Source organism: Podarcis filfolensis (genome assembly GCF_964270895.1).
Source record: "Podarcis filfolensis genome assembly, chromosome: 12".
In the NCBI taxonomy this organism is placed as follows: domain Eukaryota; kingdom Metazoa; phylum Chordata; class Lepidosauria; order Squamata; family Lacertidae; genus Podarcis; species Podarcis filfolensis.
The window spans coordinates 49,064,406-49,082,586 of record NC_139614.1 but is presented as its reverse complement, the minus strand read 5'-3'; the positions used below and the strand labels follow the sequence as shown (position 1 = coordinate 49,082,586).

Below are 18,181 nucleotides of genomic sequence, written 5' to 3'. Positions count from 1 at the left end.
TGGCTCCCTTGGCCAATAAAGCGAGATGAGCGCCACAACCCCAGAATCGGTCACATCTGGACCTAATGGTCAGGGGTCCCTTTACCTTTACCTTTACAGTTGAAAGTATGCATTGGTCCCTCAGGTTACAGACACTTCAGGTTACAGACAATTCAGGTTACAGACTCCGCTAACCCAGAAATAGTACCTCAGGTTAAGAACTTTGCTTCAGGATGAGAATGAAATCGATGGCAGCGGCGCGGCAGCAGCGGGAGGCCCCATTACCTAAAGTGGTACCTCAGGTTAAGAACAGTTTCAGGTTAAGAACGGACCTCCGGAACGAATTAAGTTCTTAACCTGAGGTACCACTGTAATGAACTGGGTTGAGGAACTAAAGCTGAGGCAGATGGCTGCCCTTGAATTGTCAGAGAATGCTTTCAAATAGTTGTGGATGCATTAAATTTATCGTGAGGGATTTTTGCAGCTCAGGGTGGATAGGGGAGTCTGTTCCTCCGAAAGCATCCTATTCCAAAGTCTCCTTGCTCTCTTTCTGTACCCAGGAAGATCTTAACGTTGAAGGGTCTTTTCATCAAGTGAGACCCTCTGTGCATTCTGAGGTGCTACAGTTCTGCAAGAGGACTGTATCAATTGATTTCTGTGTCTAGAACAGCTTTGCAGCAGAGGAAAGATACAAACCCGGGACCTTATATGTCGGAGCACAACTTTCTATCCACAGATCACACTGGCACCAATCTATTTCTTGTCAGTACGAATGACATCAAATTAGAACAGCCGTAAAGCCCAACTGGGAGAAAGTGAAGGGGAAAGTTTCTGAAAACCAGATGGATACAAAATTAAAAGCGAGCCCTTTCCTCTCTCCTTTCATTCTCAAGGAATTCCCAAGTCGAATGTGTTTAATTAGAAAAAAAAAATCCTCGCTGTGGCTGGCATTCTTATTTAGATTTATTTATTTCCAGGTGAAATAAAATCTGTTTCAGTTGTAATGTAATAAAAATACTTTCCATTTACTTGCTCGCTGAATATTGGCATATATATTGCCTCAGTAATACAGTGGTACCTTGGGTTACATACGCTTCAGGTTACAGACTCCGCTAACCCAGAAATAGTGCTTCAGTTTAAGAACTTTGCTTCAGGATGAGAACAGAAATCGTGCTCCGGCGGCGCAGCGGCAGCAGGAGGCCCCATTAGCTAAAGTGGTGCTTCAGGTTAAGAACAGTTTCAGGTTAAGAATGGACCTCCAGAACGAATTAAGTACTTAACTTGAGGTACCACTGTATGTACAACAGGCATGTGCGATGCAGCTGGCAGGGGCTGATAGGACTTGTAGTTCAAGACACCTGGAGGGCGTCCAGTTGGGGAAGGCTGTTCTAACTGCTATGGGACATTGGTTGTGGATCGAAGAACAGTGACCCAAGTAGCACATCCACTACTATTTCTGTGTTGCTTTATAAAGCACTTTGGACAAGCTTATACTCCATAAGTTTATACTTCGTAAGAATCAAGTGGAAAAGCTCTTTTCTAGATTGTGCCACCTTAATCCACAAACAAAGGAGGGCTACATGTTTGAAGGTTTCTTCACTTTCGTTGGTTGTTGTTGGCATCTGTCTGTCTCAAGAGACAATGGAGCGAGCCTCAGGGGGTGAAGTCAAACCACTGTCTCCCTGGGCAGTGTGTATGGAGGTCCTGGGATGCCCAGATGACAAGACTTCCCTCTAGGCTTTGCTGATGTGGTCCAAGCTAAAGCAGAGCAATATGTTTGGCACCAGCTTGGCTGCAGGAGTTGCTAGAAGGAGGTGTACAAGGCACCATCCAACCATCTTTGAAACTTTGCTTCCGGATTTGTGTATGGTTTAATCCTTGCCCTTTTCTTCTCCCAAAGATGTCCTGCAAGGGTCAAAGTTTTCCTTCTCCTACATGGGCTCCCATCCCAGGTTAATGAACCCCATCAGCCCTTTTACTTCCCAGTACAGCATGCGCAGAAACCGCCTTCTTGACCACTGGATCCACTGCAGTGGTACCTCAGGTTACAGACGCTTCAGGTTACAGACTCCGCTAACCCAGAAATAGTACCTCAGGTTAAGAACTTTGCTTCAGGATGAGAATAGAAATCATGTTCAAGTGGTGCGGCGGCAGCAGGAGGCCCCATTAGCTAAAGTGGTGCTTCAGGTTAAGAACAGTTTCAGGTTAAGAACGGACCTCCGGAACGAATTAAGTACTTAACCCGAGGTACCACTGTATTGGTCTCATCTGCTCAATCTGCCAGAGCCTGTCTTCACATGCAGAGGAAGTCCCTAACTCACTGAGGGTTTGAGACCCATTGGCTACCTCACCTGGTTTGGTGGCCCATTGAAGCCATTCCAGGGATGTGGCTGCTGTCACATGCTGACAAATTGACTTGCCCATGTAATTCAGAAGCCCGCCACGCTGCATATTGACCATCAGCTGTCCTGATCATGAAGTCTGCGCTTGCTCGCTTCCCATTCTTTGAGGTCATATCAGTGTTTCATTGTTTTGACTTCAGTTCTGAAAAGTTGTACGGCCACGGTGCCCATTTAAATTCAAGTCTTGGCCTTTTGCTTCTGTCCCCGGTTTCGTAGCCTAACCCCACGTATGTCATTTCCAAAATAGGCAGGGGAAAACCTTGCTGTGGAATCCAGAGATTCTCTGAAGTGGAGGACCGAGAGAGCCATCTCCTTACTGGGGCTGGAGATGGCTGTGGTCCATGCTTCTCTGCATTTATAAAATGTTTACAAAGTGAAGGAATTTGTTATTGATTTCCAAATAGCATTATGAGAAAGAGGACACTATGTTCTGGAGGTAACACAGCGTGAACCAAAGCAGTGGGGTTTAATGTTAGCTATCCCCTAAAGCAGAGCTCAGATACATTTCACAATGAAAAATAAACCAGTTTCCTCTCTTGAGAGTGGCTGCCCACTGTTTCTTCTTAGCCCTACGCTATCTTCAAGCGAAAAGCAGTGATTGCATTGCTTTAAGATAGTTGCATTTAAGCAGCTTGGTTAAGACATTTGCAGGGCTATGTTGCGGGGATAGGGGAGGAATTTACTTGGTTTGTGTTTTATTTGAGCCACATGCCCCCCCCAAAGATATGCAAACTAAAACTCAGCTATCCTTTGAAATTTGCGTTTCTCCGAATTTTGCAATGCAGTTGTCAAGCTAGAAAAGTGTACAGACACATGCATATTAGAGGGAAACATGGATAAAAATGCACATACTAATGGGGAAATGTGCAGTTTTTCACTAGTAGTACATGGATATCAGTGAGATTGAATGCAAAAATGTGTATCTTAGGAGAAATGCATGCTTTTTACCATATGTGGTAAAAAGTTAAATAATGGATCCCCTAATGTATGTTTTGGGTTTAAAGGTGGCCCCTGCATCTGAAAATGTTGAAGACCACTGTTGTAGTCCACAGTCCAACAAGAAATTAACATCATAATCTCTGGTTAAAATGTAGTCCTCTGAGAGTTCATGAGCAACATCCATGATTATGATTGAGTTGTTGTTTTGTTGTATTTGACTTACTAATCGCTCACAACTTACAACCTTGATGTGGACTGCGCTATGAGTTACGGTGTCCACAATTAAGTCTGGTATGTGTTAATATGCCCAGTCGGTAATGTACAGCTATGAAGGCATATTGATATAAGATGTTAAAACCCTGAACAGGTTTCTGTGTGATAGAGGAGGCTGTGCCCCCGATTCAGTGAAAGTTAATTGTATCTCATTGAAATCAACGGGAGACTGTTAATCATAATGGGAGTGCAAGTTCAGTTTTAATTTTATTTATTTATCATTTGCATTTATAATTTGCCTCAAAAAACAAATTATCTAGACATCATGGGGAGACCCTTAAAAAAATAAGCTTAAAAATGCATCAAGCGAAAAGGAACCTACAAACACCAGTATAATAATTTTTAAAAAATTAAAGAGCTAAAATCACTATCAAATACAGGAGCTAAAAACTGCTAACTTCACCACAGAGTCTTAAAAACAAGATATTTAAAAATTAGGAAGTTTTAGAATTCCATGGGTGTTTAAGTTGGTATCAGGATTGAAGGCATCCTAAAACCTCCTAACTGTTTTGCTTTCCCTGGTCCCTGGGAATCTAGACTCAAGTTATCTAGACTCAAATTATCCAGACGCAAATTAGTACAGGCAAGATGACTAAGTTTAAAGTTTTATAAAAGCTTTATTGAGGACACACACACACTCCCTTGCACAAGCAAACAGGTGGCAGACAAAAGGTTTCTCATACTTCAAAAGACAGTCTTCTACTAGTAAAGGCGACCCATCAGCCTGGGATCTCGCATGCTCCAGAAGATAGCCCCAAAGAACACAGTCCAAGCCCAAGACAATCCCTCCAAACTTATCTCTCCATTCCTTTTTTACGCAGCTGCTTCGTAGTCCAGCTCTGAACTTGCCTTCCCCTGACTGGCTCTCCCCCTTTCCCCTTAATGTTGGGCTTGATGGCTACCCCGAGCATTTGTCATTTGCACACTGCAGATGTCATCCACATGTTCTTCCCCCGAGTCAAAAGTTCCAAACAGTCCCTAGATGTGTATTTTGATTCTTTCCATTTCTGTCTTTGTTTGTGTCATGTTAAATGCCCATGTGCAGCGTGCCTTTTCAAATAAACTCTAGATCTCACTTCCCTTGTTTGGCTTGTTCCACACGAGAAAATATTGCCCTTTTTCTTTTACCCTTCAGCAGTGCAGATGGACTCCCTGTTCTTGCCCTATTCTCACTCCATCCTAACTGCAGGCTTACCTTAGTTGGTCTCTTAGGTGCTACTGGGCAATTTCTTAATTTATTATGCAGGCTTACCTGTTATGGAACATCTAGCTTCTTCCTATGACCTAATCTTCCTGCCTCCCCATTTTCTACCTAAGCTTGTGATGCCATGCAGTTGATACAAATTTGTTATGTATTGATTTCTCCTACATAAGCCTTGTGGCTCAGGTGAATTCTTTAGGGAATATGTGGCCCCTGCTGGATCCAATCAAGGGCAACCTTTTCCCAGTCAAGGGCCACGTTCTATATGGTTCAATCTGCCAGGGGCCTCCTGCGGATTTTGGGTAGCGCTGAAGCTAAGCAGTGCTTTCTGCCACCACCCATCCCCATCTCTGCCCAGCAGGCTTGTGAGAGAAGAACAGAGATCTTGTCAGAGGTCAGTGCAGAAGGCTTTTGAAATTAGGCCAAGGACTGCATAGAAAAACAGGCTAAGATGTGTGTTTTTTCCTGTGGGAGATGAAGGTGGGGTCTAGTGAAACAGCTGCTGGCACAGTTGTGGCCCAGAGGGACTGCGAGTTGTTGACTAAGGGAATTTACAAAGAGCGGGGAGTGCAGGATGGTAAGTAGAGGAGACAGAACTCGTTTTTAAATCAGCAGCACGATATGCCTGTTTGTACAATGAATCCTTTGCTCCTTTCAGGGTTGCCAGTTACCCTTTATTTCAGGGTATATGTTGACCACTCTCTCTGAAGTGTATGGAATAATCAAACTTGCTAGGCAGGAATTGGCATTGGCTGTGCAGGTGTGTTGAGCAGGTGGGCACACCTTTGCATGTCCCGAATTGCACCTGCTTTCTTCCTCCCTGGACATTTCCTGCTCTTCAGGGTGTATGCCCTGCCCCAGATTGAATATGTGGGAAGCCACCATATTAACATACTCGTAAAAGTGCTGTGTTCTAGACCATGGGTAGGCAAACTAAGGCCCGGGGGCCGGATCTGGCCCAATCACCTTCTAAATCCGGCCTGCGGATGATCCAGGAATCAGCATGTTTTTACATGAGTAGAATGTGTCCTTTTATTTAAAATGAATCTCTGGGTTATTTGTGGGGCATAGGAATTCGTTCATTTTTTTCTTCAAAATATAGTCCGGCCCCCCACAAGGTCTGAGGGACAGTGGACTGGCCCTCTGCTGAAAAAGTTTGCTGACCCCTGTTCTAGACAGTCATGCCCCCATCAAAGGAAATGGGCACCTTGTGTTCTAGAATTCTTATTCAGGCTTCTTGAGCCTGTGAACCACCCAAACAGAATGCAGATTGATAGCCAGATCCAAAAATCGACTTGCCACATGGAAGCGCTCCTGCCCATTTGATGCACAGGACACTTCACAGCATGCACATCCTATCCCCAGAGCTCTCGTTTGACTCAGATTTGGAGCAGGTAAGAAACAACAAGCATCTCTTTGAAGCACTGGGAGACACCTGATGTTTCTTATCTTATGCCAAGGGCAGTGAAGCAACATGGCTGATGAGGGACCACCGCTACTGTGGTTCCCCTTTACTGGTGCCACCTTCCATTGCAGTTTCGCAACAAACACCTGAGTGGTGCTATATCCACTCTGGAACCCTGTGGGCAGTTATAGTGGTGACCACCCTGTCTGCACCCTCGCAACTCCTCTTTCGTAAACTCACCCACTCGCTTTCCCCTCTGGTGGGAATACATGGGAGGGGTGGGAGAGGCTGCCTGGCCACAGAGCGGACACCTGCTCAAGCTGAAGGTCCACTCAACCACCAGAGGTTTCTATGCCAGTGGCCTCCTCAAAGCTGCAGCCTGTCCTGGCCACAGCACAAGACCCAATGCTTCTTCCAAGCCCTCTATCAGTAACACAGATGTACTTAATACCTTTGCACTGGGATTTGGAGAAGATCTGCAAGGGCAGGAGTCTCTCTGTGCAAAGGAGAGAAGTGTCTGCCCCAAGCACTTGGGAACTCAGAGGAGGAGAAGTAATTGGTGGCAGTCACATAACAGGTGACTAGTAGGCAAGCTTTTTGTGGCTGTTGTTAGCCATGCTGGGCTCTCTAGGAAGGAGGGCAGGATACTGGAATAAAACGGCAGCAATACTTGTGAATCTCTGCCAAAAACAAGGGGGTCCGCTCCTTGTTGCTTGCCTGAGATAGTGCCATGTGGGCTGTGGTTTACTGTTGTGGTTAGGCACTGTCCTATTCTCAAATCCTTTTCCTTCTACTTCCTGGCTTTTCTTTCTGCTTGAAGTTGTGAACTCTCCGTCATTCCAGCATCAGCAGCATAGGATGTCAAAAGCATGGGATTATGACTTCAGCACAGGATAAAGGAGGAAGTGGGCTGGGAGGGATGGAATAAGCCTCTTAGCCCAGCACAAATAGCTGAAATAACCCAAAAGGGAACAATATAGCAGATAACTGGTCATGTAAATTGCTTTTGGGAGGAGTGCGTCCTTTTATAAACTTTACTCTGGGTTTGACAATATTACAAAAGACCTAGGAAATATACCCCTGTTACAAGGAATGATTCTCTGTTGGCACAGAGGAGATGGATTAGATAGCAGAGTCTCTGGCTTCCTCTTGCAGCTGTAAGATTGCTGATTCAATGAAATTGCCTTTCAGTACTATCTCCGTTTGCAGCCTCTTTGGCTTCAGCATTTCAGGAATGAATTGATTCAGTGTTTCGCCATTTCAGAAATTAGAGAGCCATAGTAGTGTTCTCACAAGGACCTTATCTAGCATATTTGCCAGGACTGTGTCTACATTTGTGCCCGAACACACACAATTTCTGCAGCATGGAAGCCAGAATTCTGCACTGCGGAATGTCCAGGTTCTGTGATTGGAATAAATTATGCAAATGACTGTCTCCTGGAATCTGATCTGTTTGTGCTGGGCATAGGCAAAGCACAGGTGGCCCTGCTGGTTGAAGCTATCCCAGTCCCACTAAGTCTATCAATTTTAGTAAACAAGGCCAGATACTCAATATGTTGACATAAAGGCTAGAAGGTTTTGCTTGCCATCCACTTTCTGGCTATCAGTTCTGCTGGCCCAAGTGCAGAGTAGCTGTAGCTCAGTGACAGATCAATTCCTAGTATCTGTATCTAAAGCAGGGATAGGCAAGGAGGTGCCCTCTAGCCATTTTTGGACTCCCAACTCGCATCAGCCCCAGCCAACATGGTCAGTGGCAAAGGGTGATGGGAGGTGGAGTCCAACATCATCTAGAGGACACCACCTTTGCTACCTGGAGCTACAGGACCATGCAGCAGGTGATGGGGAAGACTTCCATCCAAAACAGAGGAGACAATAGTAGGGACATAACCTGACCTGGTCCTCAGGCAGCTGCAGAGAGCCTGCTAGTGTTTGCTCAGGGTTGAGTCCACACACACACAGAGGGCTCAGTCTTTATCTTTGAATTTCCCACAAAGCTTCGAAGAAATATACACATACAACACATTTAGAGCAATCAACCCCTCATGTCACCAGAGCATGGATGACTGTGACCAGGCTGTCTCTGTCCAGGAGAGACTGCAGTGAGCTTGCCAGCCTAAGCAGGTGAAAGGCACTTCTTGCCACAGGGGTTAACTAACCCTACAATAATACAGCTGAATCCTGTGCCCCCCAAGATACAAATGCCTTCCTTTGGGACAGGAGTTGTTAGCCTTTGGCCCTTCAAATGTTATTGTACTGCAGCTCCCATCGTCTTCGACCATTTGCCCAGAAGAGTTGATGTCCCACAGTCCTGCTTTAAGAGAGCAGTGCAACCTCATCTAGTACCAGCGGAGCAAAGTCTCTCTGATCAGAAGAACCGCAGAGCCCCTCTCTTCTCAGGACTGAGTTTTCTTTATTTTTACCAGTCCACATCCATCCCTTTGAGATGCTGCCTTGAGTCCCCCAGGCTGATGCTAGAAAGGTAAAGTGTAAACGTTTTCAATAAATCAACAAATAATAAAACACACCTTCAGATGTTGAGGGCACACGCCGAGCAGCCCCAGCGCTCTTTAAAAAACATGCTGCTGTGTTTCACTCTCACCCCGTGAGCCTCCCTGAGCCAGGAAAATCCATTTTCTTGATGACACGCCTCTCAAACCTACAAGAGGATTTTCTGCCTTGAGCGACCCCAAGCAAGGTGTTGAGTGAATGCTGTCAACACTGGGTATAACCTCTATGATTTCTGAGAGACAGGGGGCCTCTTGGCAGGAAGGGGAGGGGGGAACAGGAGAGTGGGTTTATGCATTGTTTGGTGTTGTAGTCGAGAGAGAACCTTTGTTTGAATGTAGATTTACGTTCTCTGCCGGCAAACTGCAGTAAAGGAAATGGGGAGCAAAAAACAAAATGCACGGCGATGGAAGGGTGTGGATTCAGATTTGAAATGCATGGTTGTACAAATAATGGTAGTAACCACAGCAACAGAGAGGTTGCATCTGCTCTGATTTGACAATGTAATTCAGGTGACAGGGCTTCTCCCCCTGCAAACTCAGGTTGTTGAACAATGCCGGGTTCAAATCGCAAATGGGAAAGTGTGATGCCTTGTTATCGTGGTGGACATTGATGGACAGGAGCAGCTCTGGGTATCTCCTGTTTGTGCATTTCTTCCTGAGAGGTGTCAAAGGAGCCTGGAAGGGAGAAATGGCTTAATAGCTTGCCTTTTCTTCCATCCTGGAACTCAAGGCAACATAGAGGTCTCCCATCCAAGTACTGACCGCAACCAGACCTGCTTAGCTTCAGCAGGGTGGTAGGCGTAGGTGCCTTCAGACTGCACCATGGAATCTATCATCCTCGGACACAACTTTGGCCAGGCTTTACTCACCTGGTGCCCTCCAGATGTTTTGCACTAACATTCCCATCAGCCACAGCCCGCCAGCACAGCTGATGAGAGTAGTGGTCCTAAACATCTGGAGGACACTGGGTTGGTGACCGCTGGCCTATTAATTTTGTGGCCATCCAGTAAATTAAATCCATTTACTCTGGGTTGATTCCAAAGTAGACCTGTGCACATCCACCTGCTGCTGGTTGTTGCTATGTCAGTAGTACCATGGGAAACCCTGCGCCAATCCATTTCACAAGAACAGCAGCGTCCAAACAGCACGGAAGGTAGCGCAGCATCTGAGCGCAGGAGCTAATTCATCACGAGGCATCCCTGTATTGGAAACACAGATACAAGCGCGCCCTGGGTATTGTTAAAGATCGTTCACAGTAAGAGCAGCAGAAGAGACAATATAAGCGAAGGGATAGCAAGCAAATGGGCATTGCATATAAAATGGTTTGATCTGTCTAAACACTAGACTTCATGACTCCGAGGCAGGCTGTTCAGAAAGAAAAAAAAGCAGCGGCAAACAATGATAACTGATGTTTACTTTATTCTGGTTAAAAGCATGGACTTCTAAGTATGCTGCATCTGTGTGTGTGTGTGTGTGTGTGCTTGCGTGCACGTGTGTGTGTTGTAAAAGGTCTATAAGAGAACGCAAATAGCCTATGATAAATGATACCTAGAATGAAAAAGTACTCTCTTTGCAAGAGTGCAGGTGTGCCAGGATAAAGTTACGCAGCTATGAAAAAGGGAACACTTAAAAGACTTAAATAAGGAACATGGCGGAAAGAGATTTAGAGGTCCTCTGTGCCTAACTAGGTACCTGGGTGAAGGGGGTCACCTGCTTAAAATTGAGTGCAGATGAACTGAGTGGTTGCCTCCAGCTAGATAAATGAATAACTCTAAAAGGCTGCTGGGAGCCATAAGTGACCTTGAAGTCCATACTCACAGCAGCATTTAGTGTAAGCATGAGAAACCTGTGGCCCACCAGATGTTGTTGGTGTTGGACATTACTGCAGTCAAACCAACAATTCATGTTTTGCCAGATAGGCACATGAAGGGGCTGAGGCTTACAGAGTTCTCCTGTAAAATTTGCTAGAGAGAACTCTGTGAGATCACTTCCTTTGCCTTGGCAGGAAGCTGTAACACTCCATTCATTCATACATCCTTCCTTGGTAGCCTTTCCTCGTCTTTCTTCATCATGCTTCCAAGCTGACCACATTTGCATATCTTTCTGAACTTAGATTTTGTATTTTCACAACTTAGATAGCCATTATAAACCTGCCTCCGTGTTTGCTGCTGTAACTGCTGCTTCGAGACGTAGATTATGGAAGTAAACATTGCTTTCATTTCTTCCCAAAACAATATGTGTGTGGTGGTTGATTTTAAAGGGGAGAAAAGGGGCAATACCAGGAAAACCGACTCCACATTAAAGCATCCTGGATTATTGTTTCTAATAGGTTAAATCAACCTTTGCTTCCAAGTTTAAGCAATACTGTAATAACTAAACCTCTCCTAGTGTCTAAATCCATCCCTTCGATTCCAGCTCCCTCTAGCATGGCTAGTGGTCAGAGATAATAATAATAATAATAATAATAATAATAATAATAATAATAATTTATTTGTACCCCGCCCATCTGGCTGGGCTTCCCCAGCCACCCTGGGCGGCTTCCACAAAGACCAAAAATACACTAATATGTCATACATTTAAAACTTCCCTGAACAGGGCTGCCTTAAGATGTCTTCTGAATGTCAGGTAGTTGTTTATCTCTTTGACATCTGATGGGAGGGCATTCCACAGGGCGGGCGCCACTACTGAGAAGGCCCTCTGCCTGGTTCCCTGTAGCTTTGCTTCTTGCAATGAGGGAACCACCAGAAGGCCCTCGGCGCTGGACCTCAGTGTCCGGGCAGAACGATGGGGGTGGAGACGCTCCTTCAGGTATACTGGACCGAGGCCGTTTAGGGTAGATGCACACATTTAGGGTAAAGCACACCGAGCACACATTTAAAACACATGACTTCCCCCCAAAGAATCCTGAGAACTGTAGTTTGTTCACGGTGCTGTGAATTGTAGCTCTGTGGGAAGAAAACTACAGTCCCCAGGATTCTTTAGGGGAAGTGATGTGCTTTCAATGTGCATTGGATGTGCTTTAAATGTATGGTGCGAATCTGCCCCAGGGAAAGATCTGGATGGCTGCAGCCACTGATTACTGCCTTATCCTTCAGGTTTGTTATGAGACAAAAATCTCTGAGAAAAAGTAACACCAGCTTCCCTACCAAAATTGACAGGACTGTCACTGTCACCCTGTTCTCACCTTTAAAAAAGCCTGAGCAGACCAGGAAAGTTAACAATGTTGTTGTTTAGTCGATTAGTCATGTCCGACGCTTCCTGACCCCATGGACACCAGGCACTCCTTTCTTCCACTGCCTCCCGCAGTTTGGTCAAACTCATGCTGGTAGCTTCGCGAACACTGTCCAACTATCTCGTCCTCTGTCGTCCCCTTCTCCTTGTGCCCTCCATCTTTCCCAACATCAGGGTCTTTTCCAGGGAGTCTTCTCTTCTCATGAGGTGGCCAAAGTATTGGAGTCTTAGCTTCACGATCTGTCATTCCAGTGAGCATTCACTCACTTCCAGTTAACAATAGGTTCTGGTAATTGCTATCAGTGGATGTAGTACTGTGATTGAGGCATTTTGGAATATGAACGCATGTACCACAAAAGGGTCCTCTCTCAAAAGTTGCGGAACTTTTTTTTTTTTTTTTTTAGCTTTATCTGTTGGTGAACTTTCAGTGTAGAAAGTTCGGGGGTTCCTGGCATTTCTTCAGAGATGGTTGAAATTCAAGTATAACTTTCTTCCCTTCCTCCTCTGTAAGAAAGAGGCAACTTCATTTGCTTCTTCCCCCTCCCTCTCCATGCCATAAAGCTGCTGTGCCTCCTCTGTTCCTTTTCCTTACAGAATGCGCTTGGCATGGCAGAACCTGAAAATGTGGGAACTTGAATTCCTGGGGTGGAACGGAGCCAGTCACTTGTGTTGTGTTCCACATTATGCATGTATTAGGTGGCTTCTCACTCTTGTACCCGTAATGCCATCCCTGCTGTGAAGCCATTCTACACCGAACACGAAATTTACAGGGATTGAAAAGGTCACTTTACTATTGTGAAATTAGCTTTTTCCGTCCCCCCCTTTTGGATTATGCTTCGGCCCCATTCATTGAATTCAAGCAGCTTTCTGTTCAATTCTGAGGCCGACGGAGGTTATTTCGGCCGGACAATGGGATATGTGCCATTGATGCCAAAATGCATTCATGCTAATCACGGTGATTACGGTGAGTGCCTGATGGATTAATAATGACAGGATACTTCAGATCGAGTGGTAGCGGTGTAATTAAGGTCGTGCTGGCTTGCAAGAGTTCTTAGGCACGGATTTTCGTAATTAAACCGAAAGAGACCAAGAAATGCCAGGAACAGCAGTCTTCTGTTCTACAGGCATGGAATGCCACATGGAATTTGGTATTCAGACACCCAAGGATCTCTGCTTTTGTAGACTTCATGGTTCAGGGAATACCTGCAAAATATATTGTCCATACCTTGTTGTTGTTTAGTCGTTTAGTCGTGTCCGACTCTTCGTGACCCCATGGACCAGAGCACGCCAGGCACTCCTGTCTTCCGCTGCCTCCCGCAGTTTGATCAAACTCATGCTGCTAGCTTCGAGAACGCTATCCAACCATCTCGTCCTCTGTCGTCCCCTTCTCCTTGTGCCCTCCATCTTTCCCAACATCAGGGTCTTTTCCAGGGAGTCTTCTCTTCTCATGAGGTGGCCAAAGTATTGGAGCCTCAGCTTCAGGATCTGTCCTTCCAGTGAGCACTCAGGGCTGATTTCCTTCAGAATGGATAGGTTTGATCTTCTTGCAGTCCATGAGACTCTCAAGGGTCTCCTCCAGCACCATAATTCAAAAGCATCAATTCTTTGGCGATCAGCCTTCTTTATGGTCCAGCTCTCACTTCCATACATCACTACTGGGAAAACCATAGCTTTAACTATACGGACCTTTGTTGGCAAGGTGATGTCTCTGCTTTTTAAGATGCTGTCTAGGTTTGTCATTGCTTTTCTCCCAAGAAGCAGGAGTCTTTTAATTTCGTGGCTGCTGTCACCATCTGCAGTGATCATGGAGCCCAAGAAAGTAAAATCTCTCACTCCCTCCATTTCTTCCCCTTCTACTTGCCAGGAGGTGATGGGCCCAGTGGCCATGATCTTCGTTTTTTTGTTGTTGAGGTTCAGACCATATTTTGCACTCTCCTCTTTCACCTTCATTAAAAGGTTCTTTAATTCCTCCTCACTTTCTGCCATCAAGGTTGTGCCATACCTTGGTCACCTCCAAACTGGACAGTTATCACGCACTCAACATGGGGATGCTTTTGAGGACTGTTTAGAAAATCTAGCTCAATCTCCCTCAACCTGGTGCCCTCCAGATGTTGAGGACCATGGTGGTGCTGGCTAGGGATGATGAGAGTTGTAGTCAAAAACATCTGGAGGGCACCAGGTTGGGGAAGGCTGCTGTAGCTGGTTCAGAATGTTGCAAGACAATGACTAACTGTGGTTAACCTCAAGGACCATATTATTTAATATTATTTATTTATTATATTTGTTAGTCGCTTTACCTTGTCCAAGGCAACTCAAAGCAATTTACAGCCAGATTACAGCTATTCTAAAGAACTGCCCTGGGCCACCCCTGGCAATTCCAGGTGCTGATGTTTAAAGTCCTAAATATGCTTTGATGTCCCAGTCCAGCCCTCAGGGAATTCCCCTCCAGGTGGAGACCTTCTTATGCACCACAGTTGCTTGCTTCCCCATGAACCAAGGCAAAAGGAAAGGACTCTTTCTGGCAATCTCTCAATTAGCAGACACACAGAACAGTGGCTTGCAACAAATTAGGCACATCTGACATAAAAAAAGATAATTGTGGTATACTTTTAAACCCATATTTTTCTGCCAATGGAACATAGAAAAGTGCCTTGGTCCATCAAGCGCGCTATCATTGACACTGACTGGTAGCAGCTCTTTGGGATTTTAGATGGGAAATTTTCTACAGCCCTCAATAGGTGCTCTGAATAGATAAGTAAATGTTCTCCATAGATATCCTTTTAGCATAATCCAGTGTGTGCCTGCTCAGAATAAAGTCAAATTGTATTCAGTGGAACTATTAGCCAGGGAAAGGTGTACAGCAGGGGTTCCCAAAATGGCTGGTGGACCACAAGTGGTGTATGAGCTTCATTCAGGTGGATTTTTGGTAGAAGACTGGAGATGGCATTGCATATTCATAGTTGTTTTTAATTGTGTTTTTATTTCTACTTTTATTTCTTATATTGTATTTTATTGTCCTACAGTATGAATTCTGCAGGATACAGTATTGCTATGATTTTGTGGGCACCTTGACTCCCCTAAGTTCCTGGGTGCCAGATCCTCCCCTAAGTTCCTAGAGTTTAATCAATGTTTGGAGTATTAAAATGGGCTGCCAGATGCTTAGCAAGGTGTTAAAATACAGGCCAAACCAGTTTCTGGTTCAGGAAATCACCAGGGAGAAGAGCCATTATGGAGAACAAAAGGCAAGGTGATGAGCCATTAAGAAGGCAAAGTCTATGCCAGTCGGCAAAGGGTAGGCCGGCCCCATCCCCTCAGCTCTGGGTTAGTTGGCAGGACAAATGCCAGAGCTGGAAGGAGAGTAATTGTTTAGGATTGCAGTTCGCAGGGATGTGAGCTGAGAGAGAAAAAGTGGCAGCCTGCAAAACGCAACAAGCTGGAGCAGAGAGTCAGGGAGCCATGGCAGATTTCCGTTTGGATCCAAGGCCACAGCAATGGGAGAAGCAAGGCCCTCTTGGAGTGTTACTGCTGTGAGACCCTCCATCAGAGGTTCAGGTTATATATGTGTGTAAATAAACCGTATCTTGGAGATTGCAGTGGCTTGCAGCAATATATAGGAAATAAAAGAAGCAATAGAAATGCAATTAAATACCATACAACATGTGGCACAGTGCAATGCAATTGCTACAACAGGCAGAAAAATCATTAAGTGGTCCATCAAGACCTTCAGAAATTTTCCATTGGTTTCTGCGGGGGGGGGGGGATGTGAATTATAGGATTGCAGCATTTTGCTTTCCTGCAACTTTGTCTTCTGCCGTTTGGGTGTCCCTGGAGAGTCAGGTTTTATCCCTTGCCAATTTTCATCTGAATTTTCTTCTAGCAGTTGTTTGGAAGGCTGAATCAAGAGCCTGAATCAGAAGCTGATACCCTCTTTTCCTCCAGCCAATGGCGAGTGGAAGTTTAAGGTGGCGTTTCTGCCGGCTAGTTGAGAAGGAAGTTAGGGCCACCTCTGACAGCTTGGACAAAGGGGTGGAACAAAGCTGATGGTCTCCCTTCCCCAATCTCTAGTTAGACCCATGGCCAACCTGATCACTTCTATGGAAGGAAGTAATGAAACTTCAGCTAGGGACACAGTTGAAGAATGTGTGGCTGCTGCTGGTGGAATTCCCCAGATCCAGTGACTTCAGTGTTAGGGGAAAATGTCTTCCTAGCTATGGTCTGCTTTGATGCTATAATAGGGGAGATGGGCTCTGCTTCTCAAGATGTTTGAAAAGAACAAGGGGACATTCTGGAGGTCCCTCCTATCTAGACTCTCTTGATCTAAGACATTTACATTGAAAATCCAATAGATCCGAAATAACTCATTCCAGATCACTGCACATGCATTCATGTCGTGAGATATAAATATAACAAAAACAAAATGCATCTTGCCTGCCTTCCCCCTGCTCTTTTCTTTTAAATCACCTAATTTTGGAGGCACTTCTATTAACTCTGCAAATTAAGAATGAGCACAGTGCGAAAGGAGGAATATTACTGCAGTGGTCGAAGGCATTCTCTCGCCATATGTCAGGGTTCCCCTTAAAGTAGGTCATTCAATTCCCAAAATGAATGAAGCTTGGGCAGGTTTTCCCTTCTCCTGTGTGAGCAAATGAGTGTTGGTGAGCTGTGTGTGTATTCTGTGTGCTGTGATAAAATCCGGGCTTGCAGCATGGAGGGTGGGCTCAGGAAGCCTGTCCCAAGCTGTTGTTGAACTACAACTCCCATCATCCCTTGTAATCAGGATTAGTGGTCAAGGGTGATGGGAATTTTAGTCCAACAACACCCAGAGGCCCAAGTCTAAGAAACACTGTGTCTACCACTTGAGCTATGGCCATTTCCCAAACAAAATGGCTGACACCCCTTCCTTTCCTTTCAGGTGTTGAACCTGTTCCTTGCCTTGCTGTTGAGCTCCTTCAGTGCCGATAACCTTTCCGCTCCAGATGAAGACGGGGAGATGAACAACCTGCAGCTCGCCTTTGCACGCATCAACAGGGGGCTCAATTACGCCAAACGTGCCATGTGGGATTTCTGTTGCAGCGTCCTCAGGCAGCCGAAGGCGACGGCTGAAAAAAAAGCCATGATGAAGCTTGCGGCTCAGAACCCAGCCGTCGTCCACAACTGCGTCAACAACCACACGGGCATGGAGTTTGGCAAGGAAGAGGACCACCACAAGGAGAACCACACCGGTGGCGACGGGGTTGAGGGAAACCGGGAGAAGCAGCAGGTGGACCACAACGATGACTTCATGACCAACCCAAACTTGTCCATCTGTGTCCCCATTGCTCCGGGAGAGTCTGACATTGAAGATGATGAGCAGAGCACATTTACGGAAACGGACCAGGTAAGCTGCTCATCCTTCAGTAATTCTTTGATGTGGTGAACAACTTTTGGGGGCCTGGAGGCAGTGTGGTAGACATGGCTATTGTAGCACATGCTATGTGGCTTCCCATGCTGTGGGGTGGAGGTTTTCTCTTGCCTTCTTAGCCCTGTTGCTAGCAGTGGTGCAGTACTGGGGGAAGAGGCTGAAATTTGATCCTTAATCTATGGTAGCCTCACAAGCCCAGGCCTACGCCACAAGTGGCACCCAAACTGCAGGTTGGACATCCATGGGTACGGCCATAGCATCACCCTTGGCTTGGCTTGGTATTATAGTATATTTGATGTATATTTGAAGATATATTATAGCTGGATATAATTTTTAAGATCAACTCGTCTTTGTATATTACTGGCCTTGCGCCTCCTGGTCACAACAGGGATGTTTGTGTATATTGAAATGGAGCCGAATAATGTGTTGGAGCTTTTTGGTATGCAGAGAGTTCAGTGTATGGCTTGTGAATTTGGCTAAAGAGTAGACTTTGCATGTTTCAGTTGCACGCACAGAGAGATGCTTGTAGAGTAAGAAAATAATGGTGTTTATTATAGGAAACACATAACTCGGATAGAAAAAGTTTCTTGTTTTAAGCTAGCTAGCTAATTTGGAGAAGGGAGAGGCAGCTATGCTTCTTCCTTTGCTTCTAGAGGATAGAGCCAAGGTCCCAGAGAGAGGTGTGAGGAGGAGGAGGAGGTTGCAAACTGGATGAAACCTAAGATGTATCAGTCTAACTGTAAAGATATAGGGAGGTCAGCAAAGAGACCCAAGCTCTAGGAATCTGGAGGTCCCTTGGTCTATCTGTTTTAATTCCATGCAAACTCCTCTCAGCAAGCTTCC

The 18,181-nt window shown here is 45.5% G+C and overlaps 1 protein-coding gene across 6 annotated transcripts in view; it reads left to right on the top strand.

Moving 5' to 3' along the window:
* Positions 1-18,181, top strand: part of LOC310745917 (sodium channel protein type 5 subunit alpha-like) — a 302,295-nt gene that overhangs the window by 195,963 nt on the left and 88,151 nt on the right. For all 6 annotated transcript variants that reach the window (XM_083579149.1, XM_083579152.1, XM_083579153.1 and 3 more), the window contains one exon: positions 16,850-17,314. In XM_083579149.1, the coding sequence (XP_083435275.1) occupies positions 16,850-17,314 (465 nt within the window). The remainder of the gene's footprint in view (positions 1-16,849; positions 17,315-18,181) is intronic.